General features: G+C 41.3%; 1 protein-coding gene across 3 annotated transcripts in view; it reads left to right on the top strand.

Annotated features, from left to right (window-relative positions):
* The first annotated feature begins 15,742 nt into the window (after window positions 1–15,742).
* LOC149287933 (transmembrane and coiled-coil domains protein 2-like) overlaps window positions 15,743–22,993 on the top strand; it is a 33,892-nt gene continuing 26,641 nt past the window's right edge. For 2 of the 3 annotated variants that reach the window (XM_089492318.1, XM_089492316.1), the window contains exon 1: window positions 15,743–15,928. In XM_089492318.1, coding sequence (XP_089348444.1) covers window positions 15,743–15,928 — 186 coding nt within the window. The remainder of the gene's footprint in view (window positions 15,929–22,993) is intronic. The other variant, XM_089492319.1, reaches the window with a different exon arrangement.

Below are 22,993 nucleotides of genomic sequence, written 5' to 3'. Positions count from 1 at the left end.
GCACTTATAGGTAAAGGGGGGCAAACTCAGGGGAATCTAAATCCTGGGGGCAGTGTGAACATTATTAATGTATTTATTTATAAAAGTATGGTATCAGTAATATTCTCTGTAAGATTCGAATCTCTGTAAGATTCGGATCCTTGTAAGATCCGGATCCCTGTAAGATTCGAATCATTTGAATCATTCGAGTGTTCGGATCATTCGAATCATTGAACGAGTCTCTGACACTATGAGTCATCGTTCCTCTGTGAATTAATGAGCTGTAACCTGACCCCAGAGTCTGTGTCTGAGTGCTCTGCAGGATGACTCACAGCTCTAGGATCAGGTTACAGCTAAATGATTCACAGACTGAACCCCTACAAATGAATCGTTCAGTCTACTGAACCGATTCATCCGGATCACTAAAAAGAACCGGATCAAATGAACGATTCGTTCGTGATCCGGACATCACTAATGTATTATTCATGTATGTGCTGTTGGTATGTATCAGTGTGCCAGTGTATGAATGCTCACCATTTACCAGTAATTAAATAAGCAGGTAGTTAGCAGGATAGGATCTGAAGATCTGAACACCTTCATAAACCTTAAGTACTCAGTTGGGAAACCCTATATTTTTAAAAAGTGTTCCGTTTTCTGGGATCCCTATTCCCCCTTCTTTTCTCTCATTTCCAAAATCTGTTCTTTCATTGATTATTGCTGGATTTTAACTGAGGTCTTACTGCTTGGAGCACAAGAGAAAGGGTTGCAGTACATGCATCTTTTATATAGGCTTCAAGATTGCCAAAGACTTATATTATCTACTTTTCTTACAAAAAGTTGTATTAGAGGAAAGACAGACGCATCTTCACTATATGACCAAAAGTATGTGGACATCCCTCCTAACTATTGAGTTTAGGTGAGTCAGCCACATCCATTGCTAATACATGTATACAATCAAGCACATAGGCATGCCACTTCCATAGACAAACATGCAGTAGAATGGATCATACTGAAGAGCTCAGATACGTTAAACGTGGTACTGTTATAGGATGCCACCTTTACCACAAGTCAGTTTGTGAATTGCTATTATTGTAAAGTGGAAGCTTTTATGTGTAACAACAGCTCAGCAACTAAGCATTAAGGAGCTTCATGAAATGGGTTTCCATGGCCAAGCAGCTGCACTTAAGTCGAAGAGCACTATACTCAATGCCAAGCGTCGTCTGGAGTTGTGTAAAGCACACCGCCACTGGACTCGAGCAGTTTTCTATGGAGTGAATCACACTTCACTAACTGGAAGTCTGATAGAATAATATGGATTTGGTGGACGCCAGGAGAATGTGACCATCAGTGACCATCTTGAGAGACATTTGAACAAAATCTCCTGGGCTTTGGTGGAAATAAAACAGTCACCAGTCAATGGAAAAAAATTAAGCCATTGTTCTCTAGTTAAATTAAATCCCCAAATCCCTCTCCCAAAGTCTTGTAAATTATTGCAATGATGATTCTCCTTTTGAGGAGGAGACTTCCTAGTATAAAATCGAAACCATGTGTTTTTGTCAAAGGTCATAGAGAAATCAAGAGGATCAACACACTCAAGCTGTCTGAAAAAATAAGACAATTGGTGATATGCAAAGTTGTCGATCAAAGTATACCCCCTGTCGAAAAGTTTTTCTAATACATCAGGCAGTTTTAGCCAGCGAGATGAAAGAAAACACAGAATCTCACCAGATTAACTATTTATTATTAATGGTTTTAAAGTTTCCTTCTCTCACTTATTGTTGCACAACTTGGTCTTGCAGAGAAAACCCATTGAGTTGATCATAATGATGTATAGGGTAATCAGTGAACTGTATAGTCATATGTCAATTAATTTACCTACTACCTATTTAGTGAATAAACCCCAGTGATATAGCAGTTTTATAGCTAATCTTGAAAATCTCATATCAAGTGTAGAAAGGAAAAATCCTCTCTGCGACGGCATTCGTCACAGTCTTCGTTGTGCAGTTCTTCACTCCTCACGTCCGCGCGGGGAGCTGAGGACAGTGGCGGCTGGTGCCACAAAGTTGGAAGCATACAACTGTCTAAAATGTCTTTGCGTGCTGTAGAATTTACATTACCATTTACTGGAAAAAATGGGGTATACCCTAAACTCTGGCCATTTTTCCACCAAACATTACAGTAGGCAGAATGCATTTCATACGTCCATCAGACTTCCAAACAGTGAAGTATTATTCTTCACTCTAGTCAACATGTTTTCATGGCTTCAGAGTCTTTTACACCACCCCAGATGACTTTTGGCATTGCCCAAAGTGATCTTCTGCTTGTTTGCAGCTGCTTAGACATGGAACCCATTTAATAAAGCTCCCGATGCACAGCACTTGTGCTGATGTTGCTTCCAAAGGTAGTTTGAAACTCTGTAGTAAGTAATGATACAGAGGACAGGCAATTTTTATGTGATACGTTCTTCAGCACACAATAGCCTTGGTCTGTTGGCCCCACATCAAGGCTGAGCTGTTTCTTCTTCTAGACAGTTCCCAGACACAAACTGACTGAATGTGTCACATTTAAAGTCACAGAGCTCTTTAGTATGACCTATTTTAGTGCCAATCTTTGTTTATGGAGAAGACATGTCTATATGCTTTATTTTATGCACCTCTTAGCAATGGGTGTGGCTGAAACACCTAACCTCAATAAATAGGAGGGGTGTCCCAACACTTGGGGTCATAATGTTAATTTTACTTTCATAACTGATAAAGCAACGGTCTCTGCCTGGTAATGAAGGGCTAATTGTTGACCAGTAGTCTACTGCTCTCCAGAGTCTTCTATGGGGTACTGCATTTCATCCTGTGTAATGTGTCAGTTGCATATTTCTACCAGTCCTAATGGTGTAGGTTTGACTATTAACATAATTTTTCTTCTGTTTTAAACTTAGATGTTAGGTAACCAATCCTATATTAATGATCTGTGAAACATGGCATTTTTATTTTTTTACGTTGGAGCCATCTAAACCTTTATACTATTACGGTAATCAGATTAATTCTACATCACTTGTCACATAACTGAATGTGGACACTAAGGTTTATGTATACTTGAGCCTAGAGTCTCTGGTGCTGCCTGCTACTTCCTCCTTCCAGACAGCGCTGGAGGCTCGAGGCTGAAGTTACCTCAGCTTCAGGAGCCTTCTTTACTAACTGAAGTTGTGCGGAAGGCAGGGCTCCACAAGAAGTAGGAGGGAGGGAAAGTGAGGAGAAACACTTCTTTTTCTGCAGATCCATCTGTATTATTCTGGCATGTTGGCGTACTTCCACCAAAGGGTGGAGCCACGTTGAGCCCCACAGGGACAGCCTCTCCCCCGATTCCTCCAATCTGTGGAAAGCGTGTGAGCCGAATCGCGCCAGGATACAATGTTAACAGACTGGATAGCAGGGAGCAGTTGAGCTGAGGAAGTTGTTGGTGGAGAATGTAGGGAGACATTGAGAGAGCGTGAGCGCGATGATGCAACATTAACCCCTTAAATGCCATAAAAGTGATTGCAGTGTTATGGGTTAGTGCTGGGTCAATGTGATCCTATGGACTTACCTGGAACTCAAAGGTGTTTCCAAGTCAATTACTGTCAGTTCAACCCTACAGCAGTTTAAACTTGATCACTTATCAGTGATACTATAGGTCACTGATAAGTGATCATTGATTTCGGTTTATTGGTTTAATAGCCAGTGACCTAATCTTATCATCATCCCTATCACTAAGGCTATACGCTAACCCAGGGAAGGAGAGACACCAAAAAAACATTAAAAACATGCCTCCAAAACCATGGAAGGAACTTTAGCAAAAACCACACATTGTGTGCAAGATAATCATCATATGTGCAAAAAAAAATGAAAGGATAGTAGAAAAACCCTGTATCATGTGTGCACATAGCCATGGTTGTGACAATCCACAGAAAGGTTGTGATTTTGGCAAATAAAAAGGTAATCAAGGTTATTATAATGTTTGGAGTAGTTTACCTCAAAATCATGATGAGTGTGTCTTCATTTGGTGATGTCTTGTGACCATGTAACACTGACATATTATTTTAGAAATGTTCCATCTATGTCACCAGTAGATTTCTTTTTGTTTTCCTGTCACAGGTAGGCCAGCATTAAGCACCCATGCCAAAATGTGACTAGGTAGAAAGAACCCTCCAAAATCTGTGTTCCCATTAGATTTGTGTTTGTGTTGGGCCACCAAGAAAGGTGTGTGGGGTGTCCTTGAAATCCTCAGGTGAGGTGCTTTCAGGGAATATAGTTTGTTGGAGTTATTTTGGTTTGTGGGCGTAAGCTGTACCTTCCTTAATCAACTATAGTGAAACTACTTTGCACTCTCATAATGTCTTTTGTGACCACGTTACGCTGGCATACTATGCAAATGTGGTAACTATGTGCTATGTGTGAGATAATTTTTTGTGTTTTCTTTCTTGTTTTAGGTAGCCTGATGTGAAGCATTCAGCCCTAAAAGTGCCTTAAAGATAAATGGTAGAGCACAAAAAAACTCCAACATCTGTGTTCCTGTTAGATTTGTGGTTGCAGTGGGCTATCTAGAGAGATAAGTGGAGTGTCTTTGAAATCTTCAAGGGGTGTGCGTTTAGGAAACATAAAATCTTATGGGTTTAAATTTAAATATGGGACCTCTATTATGCCTTAAATGAGACATAGACCTAGCAGAGTGATCTTTGAAAATTTGCAATGTGCACGTTCTATTTTTGACTCTGCAATGTCTGAAAAGCATGCCATACCCATGCATGTGGAGCTGTACTCGAGGTGTATTGCTGAATACAAATCATGAGTTATTTCTATACTTGCACATGCCCTGAGGTGTTTCCAAAATCAGGACAAATACCTAAATATTTTAGTTCTTTTTTTTTTTTTTCATTTGCACTGGCTCTGTATAGTTTTTATAGCTGAAATTGTCGAAAATTTGGCCATTTTCTTACCTTTTCCAACTATTTATCAAATGCATGTTCCTCTACCTCTCACAGTAAAGTAAAACTCCCTTACATTACATCTAAGCTGTTACCTACCTGCGTCAGCTTCCTACCAGTTCCATGCGGCTGGTCCCTCCACAGAGCGGTTGGGGAAGGCTCCCAACTGGTTCCATGATATAGGGACCCCAGTCACACCGTCAGGGAAGGCCACCACACTGTGTCCCACAACGTTCCTACTCCAGCATCTCCCCTCTAAAGTGGCCGGTTGCAGTCTTGCACGCAGCCAGGCACACGCAAGAAGGCTGCTGGGAGCAGACATGTCTTGCGCGACGTCACTCCACTTTAATTCAAATTTGGTGCCTTTCCTCTCCCCTGCCCAAGCCAGCAGAGAACCTTTTATCCTTCACCTCTGATGGTCGTACCTATAGTAACCATAGTGTATCTTGTCTCAGTGTACTATATTACAATTCTGCTCCTGTGTTTGACCTGGCTTAACCCTGGCTTAACCCTGACTTTCAAGTCTCAACTGGAGGAGGAACCGGTTGGAGGGCAAAGAACTCTTCAATAAGACAGCAAGTGACTACTTGTGAGGCAATAAATTGGATCATGGTACAGGCCATTGTGCCCAAGCACACCAGACCCTGTTGCAGTGCAACAACCCAGTGCAACAGGCACCACAGTGGCTCCAGCTCAGCTCCTGTGGCCCATGCCAGTATCCACTTGCCACTGCCACCATGTTATGCTGGTGACCCTGCAGCCTGTTGTGGTTTCCTGAATCAGTGTGAGATCCATTCCGAATTGACTCTTTTTTTTTGTTTCCCACAGAATGCATGTGTGTTATGTCATCTCCCTTCTTACAGACAAGGAGCTGGCTTAGGCTTCTTCCCTATGGGATTGAAACACTCCGCCTGTCCTCTCATATTCTGATTTTGTGGGGGCCGTATGTTTTGTTTTTGAACTCCTTGGGAGGAAGACCTCATCCTCCTTGTTCATGATCTGACAGAGTTCCCCAACCCTCTTGGTGTCACGACCACCCGCACAACAGCACTCACTATGGAAGTTCTTCTGCCCAGTCTATCGATACCAAGAGAGGAGCCCTTAGTAGCAGACAACCAAGGGCGTAGAGGATCCCAACAGCAAGTGCGGGCAGGTAGATATAGGTACTGAGTGAATGACAAGGTGAAGGAAGCTCCAGACGAAATCCACAGGCAGGCCAGAACTGAAGGGGTTAAGACGAACGGATGTTCAGGATAGCCTGAATCTGTACACGGGTCAGGTAGTCGTACAAGCCAAAGGGTCGAGACACAAAGGGGGAAGTCAGACAAGCCAGGCAGTCAGGCAGGCAAAGAGTCAATGGCAACGAAGAACAGGCACTCAGCAGAGAAATAGTCATAAGGACCACAACAGGGTGCTTGAGAGACAGATTACTAATCGCCTATTTGGCCCAGATAGACCTTTGTCTCAGAGAACGGCAGGCACAGAGAGAAAGGCAAACTCCCAGAGAAAGAGGATGAAGGCCCACTATACCTTGGGTTCCTCAGTTTACACCCCCCCTGCTGCACAGACTGACAGAGGAGCCGATACAGAACAAGAACGGCCAGAAGAAGGCAAACAGGCCCCGTGTATGTATTACGGCCAGATGGAACATGTTGTGAGGTTTTGTTCTTACAAGCCAGCAAACCGCCTGCCATAGGTATATTGGATATATCCCCTGACCTCACCGGAAACAGCATAACTGTTCTGGTTCATTTACCATGGTCTACTGGTTCCATCTATACAGAGGCGTTTCTGGATTCTGGGGCCTCTGGTAATTTTGTGCACTCCATCTTCTGTGTGCATGTAGGCATACCCACACAACTCAGAGCAAATCCCTTGTAGATGGAGGCCATAGACAGATCACTCCAGCCAGCGATGATGACACAGACACACACACCACGACACCACTCACAGTGGGCCTGCTACATGAGGAACAGCTTGTGTTCAGCATCATCCGCTCCCCTTCTATTGCGCTTATCCTGGGGTTTCCGTGGTTGCAGTCCTACCACCTCAGCACTGTTTGGAGAGTCAGGCAGATAACGGTCTTTAGCCTAACCTGTGGCTCCCATTGTCACAGACACGTACAACTAGCCACCCTGGCCATGTCTCCGCTGGTGGAGATGCCAGAACTATACAGACACTATGCTGACATCTTTGATAAGAAGGAAGCAGAGAAACTACCATCTCATGGGTCATACGACTGTCCTATAGACTTACTTCCCGTACTATGCCACCCCGAGGCCGTGTGTATACATTGTCTTTACCGGAGACACAAGCCATGAAGAAATACGTTGAGGAGAATCTAAAGCGACATTCCCCCTCGATTGTGCAGGGTTTTGTATGATATACAGCCCCAGGGGGAGTATGTGTTGGGCTAGATTTTAATATGTTTCTATATGGGCCCCTGGAGCATACGGAGAGTAGGGCGGGCTGGTGCTCCACCCCGCAGTTTACATACACCTGGACTGACACAGGATCCAGTCCAGGAGCTTAGGCTGACTCCAATGCACTGGTCAGCTGCAAGTAATTAGCTGCACTGACTGCAATAAAGCCTGACCTGTTGGATAGGGAGAGAGAGAGAGTGAGTTTTGTTTGGAAGCAGTAGGGCTTGCTATGTACAAAAGAAACCATCAACTAGGTTGGTGAGATTACATTCTGTTTAGGTTTGTCAGGAGCAGGAATCAGAAAGGACAAGTTCAATAGGGAGCAGAGCTCAATATGCAGGCAGAGGCGCTTAGCAGATAAGGCCAACAACGCTGTCAGGAAAAGCCGAGGTACGGTACACAGGCGGGCCACGAGGTACAGGAGGAGCAGACGAGCCAGTCAGGACACAAGCCGAGGCACGGTAGACGAGCGGGCAACGAGGTACAAAAGGGTCAGGCAAAGCCGTAGTCAAAGGAGAGCCAGGAATCACGAACCGTTTAGTAGATAAGGGTCAGGCAGGAGCGTGGTCAAAGGGAAGCCAGGTAGGTACACGGAGAATCACTAGAAAGGCGCACTCAGGATGTAGCAGGGAAGCACAATAACTGAGCACTGAGCAAAGCTCAGTGCTTGGTTTTAAACTTGCCGCTCGGGGGAAGCTCCGCCCCCGAGCGGGAGGCTACAGCGGCGAGCTCCCGCAAACCTTGTTCGGGGAACAATAAAGTTAATAGAGGGCGCGCGCGCGCCTAGCAAAAGCCGGTCGAGTGGAGAGGCCGGTAGGACACCTGCTGGATCCGATGCCCGCGGGTAGCGGGCATCCAGGTAAGAGACCGCATCGGGTCGCCGGACCCCGGCGGGTACCGCATCGGGTCGCCGGACCCCGGTGGGTACCGCATCGAGTCGCCGGACCCCGGCGGGTACCGCGTCGGGTCGCCGGACCCCGGCGGGTACCGCATCGGGTCGCCGGACCCTGACAAGGTTAGACCCTGATTTGTGAGGGACTCAGACGAGCTAGGCTTTTGTTTATAGGGAATTTGTGTTCTGTATAATCCTGTTAATATCTACATACGTGGATTACAAATAAATTGTGGTTGATTACCTCACCGAGACTGTGGCTTTAATACCCTAGAGGACTGTGCTGTTTGGTACCCTGTGTGGGTGCAGGATCACAATATATATATATATTATGTATATATAAGACATGAAATGAGTGCGTATGATCCTTCTTCATGTACTGTAAGAGTTAACTTCCTGAATAAAATATCATCTGATTTGCTGGTTGACTAGTCTCTGGATACAGACCAGTGGCCAGCGCATCATTCTTAATGCCAATACAGTTTATTTCTTTACTTCCACCCACAGACTCTATCCTGTTATCCTCTCCTCCCACTCTCCCCAACACCCTGATTTCTCACATGGCTGTTTCGCATCCACACTGCCATAGAATGACATACTGCATGTTATTGCCATGGGAACTCTTCCTACTTTTTCAGTGTCCCCTTCAAGTTACAACCCAAACTTCTTCTGCAAGGACAGTTAGATAAAAACTGAGTTTTGTTATAAATATAACTAAGTGGTGGTACAAAAATTGCAGTTGTATAATAAGTACAGTAGATGTACAAACATTATGATCATGTATGAATACATTAATAAAAGCCATCCTTGACCTGAAGAGCTTACAGTAAAATATCTCAACAAAGGTGATTCAGTCAGCAATGAATCCTGACTTTATACAGATATTTTTCTGCTCTACAACAATTGTTCATTTTTTAGCCTAGTTTGACCTACCGTATTTTCCGGGGTATAAGAGGACTGGGCGTATAAGACGACCCCCAACTTTTCCAGTTAAAATATAGAGTTTGTATAAGACTACCCCTCTACCCAGTATACAACAACCAGCCAATCACGGCAAGCGATGTACCTTACCGGTGATTGGCTGGTTGTTGTATACAAAGCCTGCTTGGATTGGGTGGGTCAGCTGTCCCTAACATATGCCTGTCCACACACACATGTATAGACATACACTGCCCTCACACAACCCTTCCTTTACACGCATATACACGTACACACCAGCTTAGAAACACACATATACACATACACTGCCCTTACACACACCTGTCCATACACATACACTGCCCATATACAGACATATACATAGATACACTGCCCTTACACACACATATATCTACACATACTAACATATGCCTGTCCATACATACACATTTATACACTGCCCTCACCACATACCCCTGCCTTTATACACACACAATTAAAGAGGAAGTGCAGGTCAAAAACATCAAGAAGTCAGCAAAGGGGCATTAATTTCATATGTGCAATCACACACGACCACAAAGTCACGTAATGCCTGGTAGACCTAAACGTGGCAGCGCAGTCCTCATGGGAGAACCGTACGACTCCAAAGATGAGTCCTGACAAGTGGCTAGCAAAGTAATTTATAACATTGCATTTAGTTACAATATTAAACAATTTAATATTGCTTAAACTTTTTTTTCTGGGACTGGAAAGATTCCAAAGCTTCTGTAACTAAAACACAAATTACCCTGCTATGCCTCTCATGGTCAGCTAGAGTGCAGAGTAGGTTCTTCACCTCTGAGTTTCTCATTCTTAGGGATGTAACCCTTTATGCACGTATCAATACTTAATCCTTTTCAAGGTGGGGGGAATGGGTGTTAAGCCATGTTAAAAGCATACACCTGTTATTATTTTAACTGCCCATGAATCCATGTACCTGTGTTAAAATGATTACGTTTCATTTCACATTTATCCCCATTGAGCATCAGATATATTTTTTCCTTTCAGTAGCCTGGCCAATTTACATACTTTTGCCATCTATTTTAACACTTGCCTATTTTTTTTACATTAAAACCAACTCAAGCTATGCATATACATAGGCTATATCACAAGGTATAATGGCACAAACACACAAAAAAATTATATATATATATATATATGGCAAAAAAATACATATTTTAATGTTTTGTCTACGTGGAATGCAGTCCTATACAGAGGACATGTCAGCATTGTACAAAAGCCCCTTTGGGTGGCAGGGTTCTGGGAATCTCTGCTAGTCTCAAAATGCTGGGAGTTGTACATTTGAATGAGCAGTCACAACAAAAATAATGATGCAACATACAAACAAAAGAAATGCTAACAGAAACGAAACAAATTAATTTATCGAGCTACCCAGATCCTGTTGTCTAAATGGTAGTATTTTTTTAGAACCCAATTATTTAAATGTTCAGGTATCTTCAGTATTTTTTTAGTATGAAATGCTTGGAAGCTTTTGTTTTCAGATGATTGGTAGTATTTGTTAGCAGCATAGTCTAACCATATATTTAAGTTAAGTGCATACTGAAGTACACTTTGCATGGGTTTGTTATAATTTTCTTTTTCTACTGTTTTCTTTTAAACATCACCTTACTAGAATTTAAAACACTGTGGCATGTAGTAGCCTATTAATAAATAACTTCGTACATCATGGTACCCCCACACATGCTGTCATATCCCAGCCCATTTCTTTTCTGTCTTTTTCCCCTTTCAACCTCCTTTGCCTGCCCTTCCGTAGCCTTCCTGTCTTCTGACATATTTCTATGTCAGAGGTGTGAGGTGGGGCCTCCATCAATGCCTTCTGGTGCCATATGTTTTGTGATGTAAAATAAAACATGATTCATGGGACAAGGCCACCTTCTTCCGTTTTAGGACATATGATAGCTGGGTGTCACTTTTTATTTTTGCATCCAAATACACTGAAGGATTCATGAGAATCCTTCCTATCCATGTGGTGTTCTTCCCCAACCCCCATCTCCTTGCTTCATCCTCAGCAATACACACGTGCCAGTACTCACCTTCAGCCAGCTCCAGTGCTAGCCCCATGCGCATCCGCAAGAAGCAATTGGCTGCTTTGAGCGTGAACTTTTTAACACAGTAAACATTGTATTTTTCTTTTCTTATAATTAAAGAATGCATATGAAAGTACCCAGACTTTCCGTTCTATGGCTGCTCACAGTGGTATACACATAAGGTAGGTTTATTATGCATATAAAATACCTATTTTAATCTCTTAGTGACCACTAGATATGTGTATCGAATGTAGTGACCTTTTAGATTTGGGGAAGTCCCACACACTTTAATTATCTTGGTAAGTAAAATGGGGAAATGGATCCAGGAGGTGTATACCATAAAACCAAATGCAACTAATTTGAGCAGCCAACTTATTTAAAAAAGAAAAATGTGCCTGTTCATAAATAAACCAATAATCTTTTTACGTGCAGAAGACTTTTGGCCTATTTAGAGTGTATGACTCATTATTAAAATTCATTCAAACAGAGGACATGTGGTCTGAGTTACAAACAAAGAGAAAGAGCCATCACAGATGATTCCTCTCTGTATCATGCACACCCGAGAACAGACTGCTGAATGCTCACGTTTGCCAAGTATGAAAAGGTCACAGTCAGGAATGGCATTGTGGATTCTATTGTTCTAAATCCCAGAGACCAATAATGTTTTCATCCTTCCCAGACAAAAAGGCCCACTGCGTGCCATTATCAAATTGGAATAGGGCAAAAAAAAGCATACTGCATTCCTGCTATTCTACAAGAAACATATATTTGGTGGACCTCTAATGGAAGAACTTGCATCTATGATTGATAGAAATGCCAAAGTCACCTATTATCAGCTCTTTGCTTTCTAAGAACTCAGTTAATGGCTTTCTGAATCCAGTTATTGGGTAAACCTGTTTTTCAACTTAATGGTTTGAAAACTACTTGGTGACTCACAAACGTAATTTGATAATTACAGATCAATTAGATAAATACTCTGGTAGGATTATGACCCTCATGGACTGTTTCAGACGTCCTATACAGAAATGCATAAATGCTTGTTTAGTCGGTTACTGTACAACAACCACGAAACCGTGACATAAGGCAGTCAACTGTGTTCTTAAGAATATAAATTTCATAATTACACAATTTATATTCGGCGTGAAATTTTATTGTTACCACATATTGACATCTTGTCATTAGCAGTTACAGGTCCTTAAGTTTTTATGCAGAAATATCAATACAAATTGACATGCTTGCTTCACACCACCAAGTGAGTATCTTTTCAACAGATACTCTCACTTTGGGACCAAAAACTCTGTCCTGTTTTCTAAGTCTGATTCACATGCCTGTTTTTAAGCGGTTAGAATGCTGTGGGCCAGAACAGGTTTTTTCTCCATGAGAGACAAGGTAAATTTTTATAGTTTTGCTATAGTTACATTTATGTGGTATCCTTAGAAACAGCTTACACTTTAACTAGGTAAGCCTATTTTTCCAGGACAAACTAAGCTATTTATAAGTTCCTAGTTTAGGACCAGCCATGCATCACATTAAAGGTAAATAGTTTTCTTAAAAGCTTCCACCCTTCTTAATAAATATACGGAAGATATGTGGTTGTAGATACAGGTAGAATGCACACGCAACCTGTGTCGGTGACAGTACATAAACTATGATGGGGAACGCACACATTAATAGTTTAAAATTAAACTCCATAATTATGCTAAAGAAAAAAAAGTCTAGGTAGAAAATAATTCTCTACATGTATGACATCCTTTTTACCCCTACTACATTCACTTTGATGGGAGTATTAGTGCACAAAAGCTCAATAATAAAGTATATCAATTTTCTGTGTTTTTATTATATTTTAAAATAGTTTTTATTAACAGGAAGTGTTTTATAGTTTGAAGTCAAAGTCTCTGTTCAGGGCCTGACTGGCCAACTGGTATACCAGGAAATTTCCCTATAGGCTATCTGCCCTTGAGCTGGTCTTTAGGCTGTCCATGCAAGGTCAGGCTGGCCCGGGAGCCAATCGCCCCCTACGCCACTACAAAATTCTTGAAGACAGAAACACAGCCGGGTAATGTTACACGACATTGCTGAATGCGCAAATGCAATAATGACATCTCCATAGAGTATATGGGTATAACAATGTCCCTCTGTCCTCCGCCAATGCTGAGCTATTTCCACAGCTGGACATCTTCCGATTGCGAAGGGAAGCGTCTTTCATCTGGTGCACTAGTTTCCTTGGCTAACAACTATGTCTACAGCTATTAAAATTGCCCGCAGGGCCGGCCCAAGGCAAAATGCCGCCTGGGGCGAATTTTAAAATGCCGCCCCCCCCTTATCTACCCTTCCTCTCCCTCCGTCCCCCCTTTATCTACCTTTCCTCTCCCTCCGTCCCTGCCGCCCCCCCCCCCACGGGTACTTACCTTTCAGCAGTCCTGCGGCGAGTCTCCCTGTTCGGTCTCGGTGCCGGCTTGTAATGCTGAGCGCCGGAAATCTTCCGGCACTCAGCATTACAAGCCGGCACCGAGACCGAACAGGGAGACTCGCCGCAGAGGAGAGAGAGAGGGGCGCCGAGCGGGTACTGACAGCTTGGTAAGCGAAAACCACTCGGCGCCCCTTTCTCTCTTTCACTTTAAAAAAAAAAAAAAAGGGGCTTGGGGCGGCAAATTGACGCCCCTTCAAAAGTGCCGCCTGGAGCGGTTGCCCCACTTGGCTCCATTGTCGGGCCGGCCCTGATTGCCCGTTTGTGCTTTGAAATTTCTGCCTGGGAGACACCTTACTGATGCGGTATAACTACCTTGCGCCTTGTTGCTGTGCTCAGAATTGGCATGGTGTATTAGTTTTGATGGCAAACTGTCTCTGTAACCCCACCTTGTTAGTGAATTTATTTCTGTTTCGGTTAATGATGGTGTAGTCCAAAAGGATTCCTAAAATTCACACATTGCCCATACATAGTGAAAACGTTTACCCTGTTAATGTAAAGGGGTATAAAAACTCAAGGGCGAGGTCTCTTTCTCCTCCATCTTGTCAAGAATACAGAGCCTACAGTACCTACAACCACCATCTGTCTTTAATTAGTGTTGTGTGTATATTACTTTGTTCTAACAAATAAACCTATTTAAGAAGACTTAGAAGCTGTGGTCTGAATTGCTCTTTGGTCACGTATAAAGCCTAGATGTTTAAGACAAGCGTAAATATCTAACAGCACCTGTTTGGTATGATTGTTTAGTCACACACCTCAAATGTCTACAAAATCCCTGACTTCGCACAAGTGCACCTAGAACAATGGATGTTTTGAAGATAAAGGGGTGGTCACACCAAACATTAATGTGATTTAGATTCCTGGTATTATATAAGACATGTTTCACAAAAGCACTACACACTAATTAGATTATTTTTTTTTTGTCTTAGCAGGGTTGTGTGGAAATTGTTTCGATGCTTTGTAGATTTATTTGGCAGCAATTCTGTTATTGGTGACAAATACGGGTGTAAGAACATGAGGGGGAGAATAATGCCAGTGAAATGCTGGAACGTGTACAAGCTGCTGTCTTAAGTAGTAGTCGCTTCTCACAATAGATTAAGTGCAGAACGCCTATTAGTAGGTTTGGGGCGCGGGCCCCTGACACAGCCCTACAACTGCAGCAAAGCACACTTTTCACACACGAAAACCCCTGCAGCACCACCTTCTGTGACAGCTCCCTGCACTACAACCAACCTTAAAAACGTCTTTAGACCCGCCTTCTCCTCTCATTGGCTGAGACGAACGATGTTGTCTCCGGCTGTTGGTTGAGAGCAATGTCGTTAAGTGTCATGGTAGGTTGACCGCTAGTCACCCCAGACTCTGCAGAGAGAAGTGCGGATAGCGGAACCGGGGCCCCGGACAACGGGAGCTTTAGGGGCCTCAGTAACAATGGAATAAAGAAGCTCCCCTTTTTCAGCCTTACACCCCAGCCTTTCCTGATCTACCTCTGAGCGTGTGTATGGGGCCATAGTATGGATGCTGGTCTCTGCATTGTATGAGTGAGCATTGTGTACTATGTCTGTAGTTGTAAACCGCATACGTGGTGTATCAGGGTGGATAATGCATGTATCGTTACGTGTAAACTGAGCAGCGTGAGGATGTATGGCTGCACTGTATGCATTGGGTTTCGTGGATGCCAGTCATCAAAACCTAAATCACGTATGTTGTTTGCAATATTGACATGGCTTTTAAGCGTGTCTCATGGTGTGTAGGTTATACATCAGTAATAGTGAAATGTCTGTATTGTGGTAGTTTCAGAAATGAGTTGGTGAAGGTTACATTGGTATGAATGTATATTACATTTCTATGAATGGTACCCTTTGACTCCCTGTTTATTTTGACCTTATATCAATCACCCTGCCTGTCCTTTTCCATATCCTTCCCTGTCCACTCATCCTCACCCTGTTCTGCCCATCTTGCCGTTTTCCTGCTTCTCTGCTCCCTCTGTGTGTACCTCTGTCCAGTTCTCTCCCTGGGTACATGAAGCGCTGTAAGTCGGACGAATTACACCCTGACGAAGAGGGTGCGCATGATGCTCCTTTACCAATCTCAACTATGGAAGTACGAATTTCTGATAGCCCAGTGCCTGGAGATGTTGTTTCCACAGGGGCAACAGTCAGCCAGGGACCCCCAGCCTTTATCCGGAGCAAGCCACCAGACCTTAAGGTAATTACCGGTAAATGGTCCTTAATATCATATTCTGTTGAAGGCTTGTTTTTTTAAAGACACGTTTGCCCTTCGACATACAAAAAGCAATCCTACCATATATATCCGCTAAATATGCCAATATGTCATGAAATGGTTTCATATAGGATAGAAGTTGAAGGCACAGTACCGATCATAAAACAAAATTATGCTAGCATAAGTGTAGTTCCTATCAAGGTAAGATTTATTCAGAATGTGTGTGTTGTTCTATGAAGCGTATGGACCAAATTGATTGAGCCTTTCTGGGGTAACCAAACCAATGTGCCATTGAGCTTTGCTCATCACTAAAGCATTTTGACCTGCACATTACATTTATTATATTGCGCCAGCAGATTCTGTAGAGCAACTGCAATTAAAACCAGAGAGACCAATTAAAGACAATTTAAGATAGACAGTAACATTGACATATTTTGAGACGTATTGGTACAGAACTAGTAGGGACCTTCTCTTCTAAGTTTACATACTATCTCCGTATTGGATTAACATAAATACACAAAGGAGGTTTCTTAATGGAATACATACTTATCAAGCTGTCATCGTAGCTGGGAACGCTCAGGAAGCACTGCTTCCCTGGGTCTTCTGGTCACTCTGCACTTTTTTGGGGAGTGGGAATGAAGTTAAGCCATGCCCACTCCCTGACTAAATTCCACTCCTGTATAATTCCAGGCAATCTGGGGCTAGCTCTCCCCGTCATGCCCCTTACATCGCCCACGTGTGTGGCTATCCTGGCCCCTTGCAAAGCCACCCCTCAGAGTAGGGAGAGCTCCAGGGTATGGCTGTCATGCCTTAGTACATATCTCTTACTTTGCTTGCCCAAGGTATGTACAGTATTTGTTGCAATGTCATGTGTCAATTTTTGGTGCTCTTCTTTGGAAAAAAAACCCATAAAAATTATGCACTTTTTGTGATTAAATAAGTAACCTGTACAGGTGTACTGGCATCACAATGTTTTGTTCAAAATGCAGTCAAATGCAGATTGAGAATACATGTCTTAATTCTGCTACTGCTACACAGGGACCTCCAACAATCTCCTTTGTTTTCCTGTTATTTCTGTTCTATTTAGCTTTAGAAAACCAAATCATTTGTAATAGTCCGTGTCCAAGGAAAATTCCCATTTATAAGCCTAATCCATCCCATTTACCACCTGTCTAAATAGAAAAAAATAAAAAAAGCATAAAGACTTATTTGAGGGGATATCAAAATTGACATTAATCACATTAATTGCTTTAAGATTATATTTCGGGGGGTCCCTTAAATTTGGAGGGGTTTCATAATTTTGAGATTTTAATGTCAGGTATTTTGTATTCCCTTAGAACTAGTGGACTTGATTTGGTGACCCATTTTAAATCTAGACTTTTGCTGTAAACATTCAAATTACATGCTAAAATCATACTTACATCTTACCAGTTAAACTCTCAGAACACACATTCAAAAAGCTCAAATGCACGTGCTGTGTGTATTTTACAATCACAATTCAGTGTGTGCTCTTTCCACATACATACTTCTGTGTTTAATCAGATCAAGGTAATATTTCAAATTGACATTAGCACACATCATGCCACAGCAGAAGCTCATTGCAGCCAAAGTACATTCAGCAGTGTATTTTTAGCCTATGCTTGTTTTGATGTTGATTTACCTGTGTGTTATATATTTGATTTGTTTTTGTAGCTAAAACATGTATCATCTACATAGTTAAACGGACTGGTATCCAAATGAAGCAGACTAACACAAAATGCATATTAAAGTACTTTAATATGCATTCTTTAACATATTTAAGCTGCAGTCCCAGAGTCTCAGAGTGATGTCCCCTCCACAGTCCTGTTTCCACTTATTGGTGGCAGGAAAACCCTCCCATGTCTAGGGCTTATCATTAGACTATCCTCTTAAGACAGCACTGGAGCTGACTGGTAAAAAGTATACCATGCATATCTACTGAAATCTAGGTGGGGGCAGGGAAAAAGAAAAATGCATATGGTGGAATTCTGCAAGGGAAGGCTACATCAACATTTTAAGTGACCTTTCATTTATCTTTTTAGTTTTCTTATTATCTATACTGTATTGGAATAAAAATAAAAACCTTAGATGATTGTATAAGAAGTGGTGTCTATAGAAGTGACTGCAAATGTGGTATAATAAAAAAGTTCATGTAATAAACAATGTACTAATTAAGTGGCATACAATTTAGCATAGGGGTAGTATATTGGCTAGTGTGCATATGGTGTTTATTTCAGCTTTCCACAGTGCATGCAGGCTTTGTGAATTCTAGATTAAGATTTCTATCGTCTGGTGTATATATCCATTTAAGATAATCGACTCACCCTGGTGAATTTTGTAGCAGAAGTTGTTTTCTGTAGATTTCAACATAACTTTTTAAGAGATACAGTCTAGAATTCAGAATCACAATTTAGGGTTTAGTCTACGAGTTAAATTACAAACCATGAATTTCCATCCACCGGATAAACAAGTAACGGTTTAGATGGATCCCTGAATCAAGTCCCAATTGACCACAATTTGACATAATGGGGACACATAGTATCATACATCTCTTTCATCAATCACAGCACCACTGTCCTTACACAGACCTGTGTCCATACAGAGGGGATCGAACTGGCAAATGGCTCAGCGCACACTTATTACATTGGGTACATACCTAAACATTGCTTTTATCAGGACAGATACAGTATCTACTATGTTAATAAAATATAACCACCAGTTATTGCTCATGTTGATTAATACACAGAAATCGTGTACCATGAAATATTGCCTTATTTATTGAAAAATGAGTCATCAAAGATACAGACTTCAGGACACGATCTTCTCTGCCACCTTCGTTATAATACACTCACCCAAAACATCAGAGGGTGGAAATGTTTAACTTACTTGACTCTAACTGTTTCCATAGAGACACTGGAAAAGAACACATTTTGGCTGTCTGTGTTTGGTGTGAGATTTTGGAGTGGGCCGATGTTCTAGAAATATGGGCACTGAATATGAAGATTTAAGATTATGTAATTTAAGACTAGATTTATGTCTCTAGCAATTTAATTTAAGGTTTTGTTCACTAAATTGCCAAGATTACTACACAGGTCTGATTAGCTGGTAATCTCCTAATCCATTCCCAGAGTAATTATTGTTGTTGGAGACAAGGTGCAGAAGCTAAACTCAACGGTACTCACCAAAACTTATTTTGTGTTAAGTGTCCATCATGTATACAGTCTGAAAGAAAACACTATATGTTAGTAGGTATTCCAGATGAAAAGGTTCCTTGGCACATTTTTTAGCTTCTTGATTGCTAATTTTTTAAAATATCCTTTGATAATTTGTTGTGATTTCAGTTACGACCAGATTTGACCATTACGGTTTGCTCAGGGGACTTTGGCCAGTACATGAAATAGGAATAGGATGAGGCAGGTGACAAGAGTCACATCTGCACTTTTTTGCTCTCACTGGGTTAGATGTGGTCAGTGTGGGGCTACATAGAACAGCCTTTCCTATACAATTCCTTTTATTCAGAAGTAAATCTCTTTCACCAGATTGCTATTCCATGGGAGTGGGTTATAAAAATATTGAGTGACTTAACTAGTGATAAATCAGACTCCCTCCAGGGAATATTATACCAACATAAAAGATCCTTCCAGCCACAGTAAATGGATACCACTGATGAGTATACTCATGAGCAGTGTTGTCCATCTTCAATTCTGCAGATGTCAGATGTGGGCCATAGGCCAGGGTTCAGATTACATTCCATGTGCTCAAATACTAAATTTGTCCCCCAATGTTAAAAAAAAACCCAGGAAAAATGACCGGAAAATAGAACATAAGGGAAAATGTATGGTATTCCAGTAGTAGGAAAAGGGATGTTCAGTCCCGAAGACCATGGCTTAAGAAGGACATAAGTAATATAGAGAGAATACAAAAAGGGTCACTAAAATGTTGTAACAAAAAAGAAAACCACAATATGTACATCCTAGATAAACAGAAAATATTGGAAACATCCAGTCATGTCGATTTATTAAATAAAGTCCAAAAGAACTAAAAGGTTTTACTAATAAAGTGGTACCGGAACTAGAGGGTATGATTTAATTTTAAAGACTGGTAGACAGACGATTAACATAAGAAAATTGTACCAGGGCCCTGCGAATCTCACATTTTTGGTTGAATCCAATCTGTATCGAAAATATGGATTAAAATTGAATCTCGAATCGAATAAAAAAAGGTTCCCTTAAAAGATTAGAAAATGAATACAATAATATAATATTTAAGGTGTTCACATGGTTATAGGCCATATAAAAACCATTTATGTAAATAGGTCCATTAGGTTTGTGAACGGTATATTAAGTGTACATTTAAAAGTATATGTGAAGTCTTGCAGCACTTGTAAAATATGTTTTGAGGGTCCCAGGGTGCTCCCATAACAAACAATGCATATGAAAGTATTTTGTAAGTACTTACATATGCATCAAGCTAAAAATAATAAAATATACTTACTGCAGAAAGAAACCACTTCCGCAGAGCTGCCTGGTGATTCAGATGGCTTAAAAATAATAAAATATAGTTATTGTAGAGAGTAGCTGCAGACCTGCCTGGCAATTCAGATGGCCAGTCAGGGTTTGGAGAGCACTCTTAATGTTTGGTCTAAGTGTATAGCTGTATAGTGAACATGCCGACTTCTCTATATTAACTTGCGGTTACCACTTTAAGAATCTCCTTCAATCAGAATCAGTTCAGTGTCATCAGGGTAAGCAAAGCATATCTATTTTAGTTTTATTTAACTCAGCCATTACCCCTGACTAAGGACTACTTCTGTCATCATATGCACACTAATCTGAGTGGTCCCTTTAAATTTTCACTGTGTTCCCCGTTGCAAATTCATGGAAGATATCTGCAGAAATCCCCCCATATGCGGTTCCTTCTTTCACCATCCCCTAGCTGTTTGCCACACAGGCGATCTGTTTACCCGAACATATCTCCTGTCATGTAATATATTAATCGACAGTCATCTCCTTTGACAGCGAATGTTCTGGGACAAGCATAACGAAGGAGACCTCATATGCACAGAAAGCACTCCCATTGATTTCATCCAATCTATGGTGTCAAACATCAGCCGTTGGGGGAGGCTCTCCACTGCAGCTTTGAAGCTGCAGATTCTCCTAAAAGTACTTAATTTTTTTGGCAGGTATAGCGAAGACATATTAAAGCACTTAAAAAAGTACTTCCGTATGCATTTCTTGTTTAGGAGGCTGTCTGGCGCACTAGAGTGTCCCTTTAAGGGAGAGAAGCTTTGGGTTTGAGATTTCCTATAAATAAGAGTAAAATGTAAATGAAGAGTTATCTTCCTGAGATCCTTTCATGGTGGGTACCTTAGTACAAAAACTATTCGTCATGAATGCAGACCCAGGCTGATCAAATCCTGTAACTTACACCTAGCTAGGATATGGGCTTGTTATTAGAATGGCGTGCCAAAATCAGCATTCTTTTCTCCCCTCCCCCTCCTTTTCTTACTTTATTTCTCCATTCTCCACCCTTCACCTTACCCTTTGCTTTCCCTTCCTCTCTTCTCCCCTCTCCTCCTTGTTCTGTCCTCTCCTCTCCTATCCTCATCCTCTCACCCTTCTCCAGTATCACATTGCAGCAAATACACTATGCTTGCACCATGACTTTAAGCCCCACTCATCATTACCAGAATAGATGGCTAAAGGGGCTAGATGACTACAACTGAATGGTTCTTATCTTACATCCAATTCTGTGTTTCTACGATCGACATTTCCCATGTTCACAAGCCTTTCATATGTGTGATCAGACATGTTCTGCCAATGAGAGAGTTACACTGAATTAGTCACCATTAGATATAATAATCTAAAAAAAACACAAAGTAATATTCTGGTCATACTTGGTTTCTTAAGTGATTGTTCAATGTTTAGTGTCTGTCAACCCCATTCACTACCAAGGGTATTTCATGGCATGAGACTGATGCTTTTTTACATTTTAGCATATCCACACAAATAATATGTAATATGTAATATATATATATATATATATATATATATATATATATATATATATATATATAATTATATACCTGTAGGATACTCTTTTGAAACTTTATTCATAACACTTGATTGGTATGGTGTTGGTGTAGTATATTGCCAAGTATATTTTTTCAGTGCATGCAGAGTTCAGGAATTAACTTTTTTTTGTTTGTCGTATATGTGAAAAGAATTGTTATCTATCTAAAATATAAATACATACACATATATGTAAAGCTGTGGGGATTCTGACAACAGTATTCTTTCCTGGGGTGCCAATTGGTCTGGGACTGGCCCAGCATGCACACCCTTCCTGTATTTGTTTTGGACATAACATTTCCTTTCCTCTCTTGTCATATCATACAGACAGAATTATTTAGTTTTACTCTTTAGCTTCCCTGCTTCTCCTCTGTATCTTTTTCTATTAACGGGATACTACTGTCAAACACGTTCTCTCATAATCTGTTCCTCACAAACATACACACGTCATCCCCCCTCCACTTTCCGGTATTTCATCACCTCCTTCCTGAACCATTGCGGTCCACTTTCACTCTCAAGTGAGACAATTGCTGTGTACTGAGGTCATGTAGCCATAATGGGAATAGGGAGATTAAGCAAATGCAATTTAACTTTGTAATAATAATAATTTCATCCCCACAATGTGACAAGCCAGGTCTTGCCAAGACTCATTTGCCAAACAACATCGGAGGACTTCAGATACTTTACCTGGGTTCATTAGTAATCTGACCCCTTATACAGTTCAGTTAGATCTAGGCAGCCAACCATACCCAGACATGTATATACAACAGATTTCAGATACTCAATTTCACTCTGGGATGAGTCTAGCTTGGTTTTAACTGTGTGATATTCATGGCAAAACCAAGTTAGCAGGTAAATAAGTCAACATTTTACATCTGAGCATGCATTTTTCCCTTATGGAAGAGTTATTTTGGTTAGAGAATATCCTTGTGTCCTCTTGTATTGGGTCAAAGTAGTTGGT

Source organism: Sceloporus occidentalis, unplaced genomic scaffold (genome assembly GCF_023333645.1).
Source record: "Sceloporus occidentalis isolate IW3139 unplaced genomic scaffold, rSceOcc1.0.p SCAF_55, whole genome shotgun sequence".
NCBI classification, from domain to species: Eukaryota; Metazoa; Chordata; class Lepidosauria; order Squamata; family Phrynosomatidae; genus Sceloporus; species Sceloporus occidentalis.
Note: the sequence above shows the minus strand (reverse complement) of the source record. Positions and strands in the feature narration are given on the sequence as shown.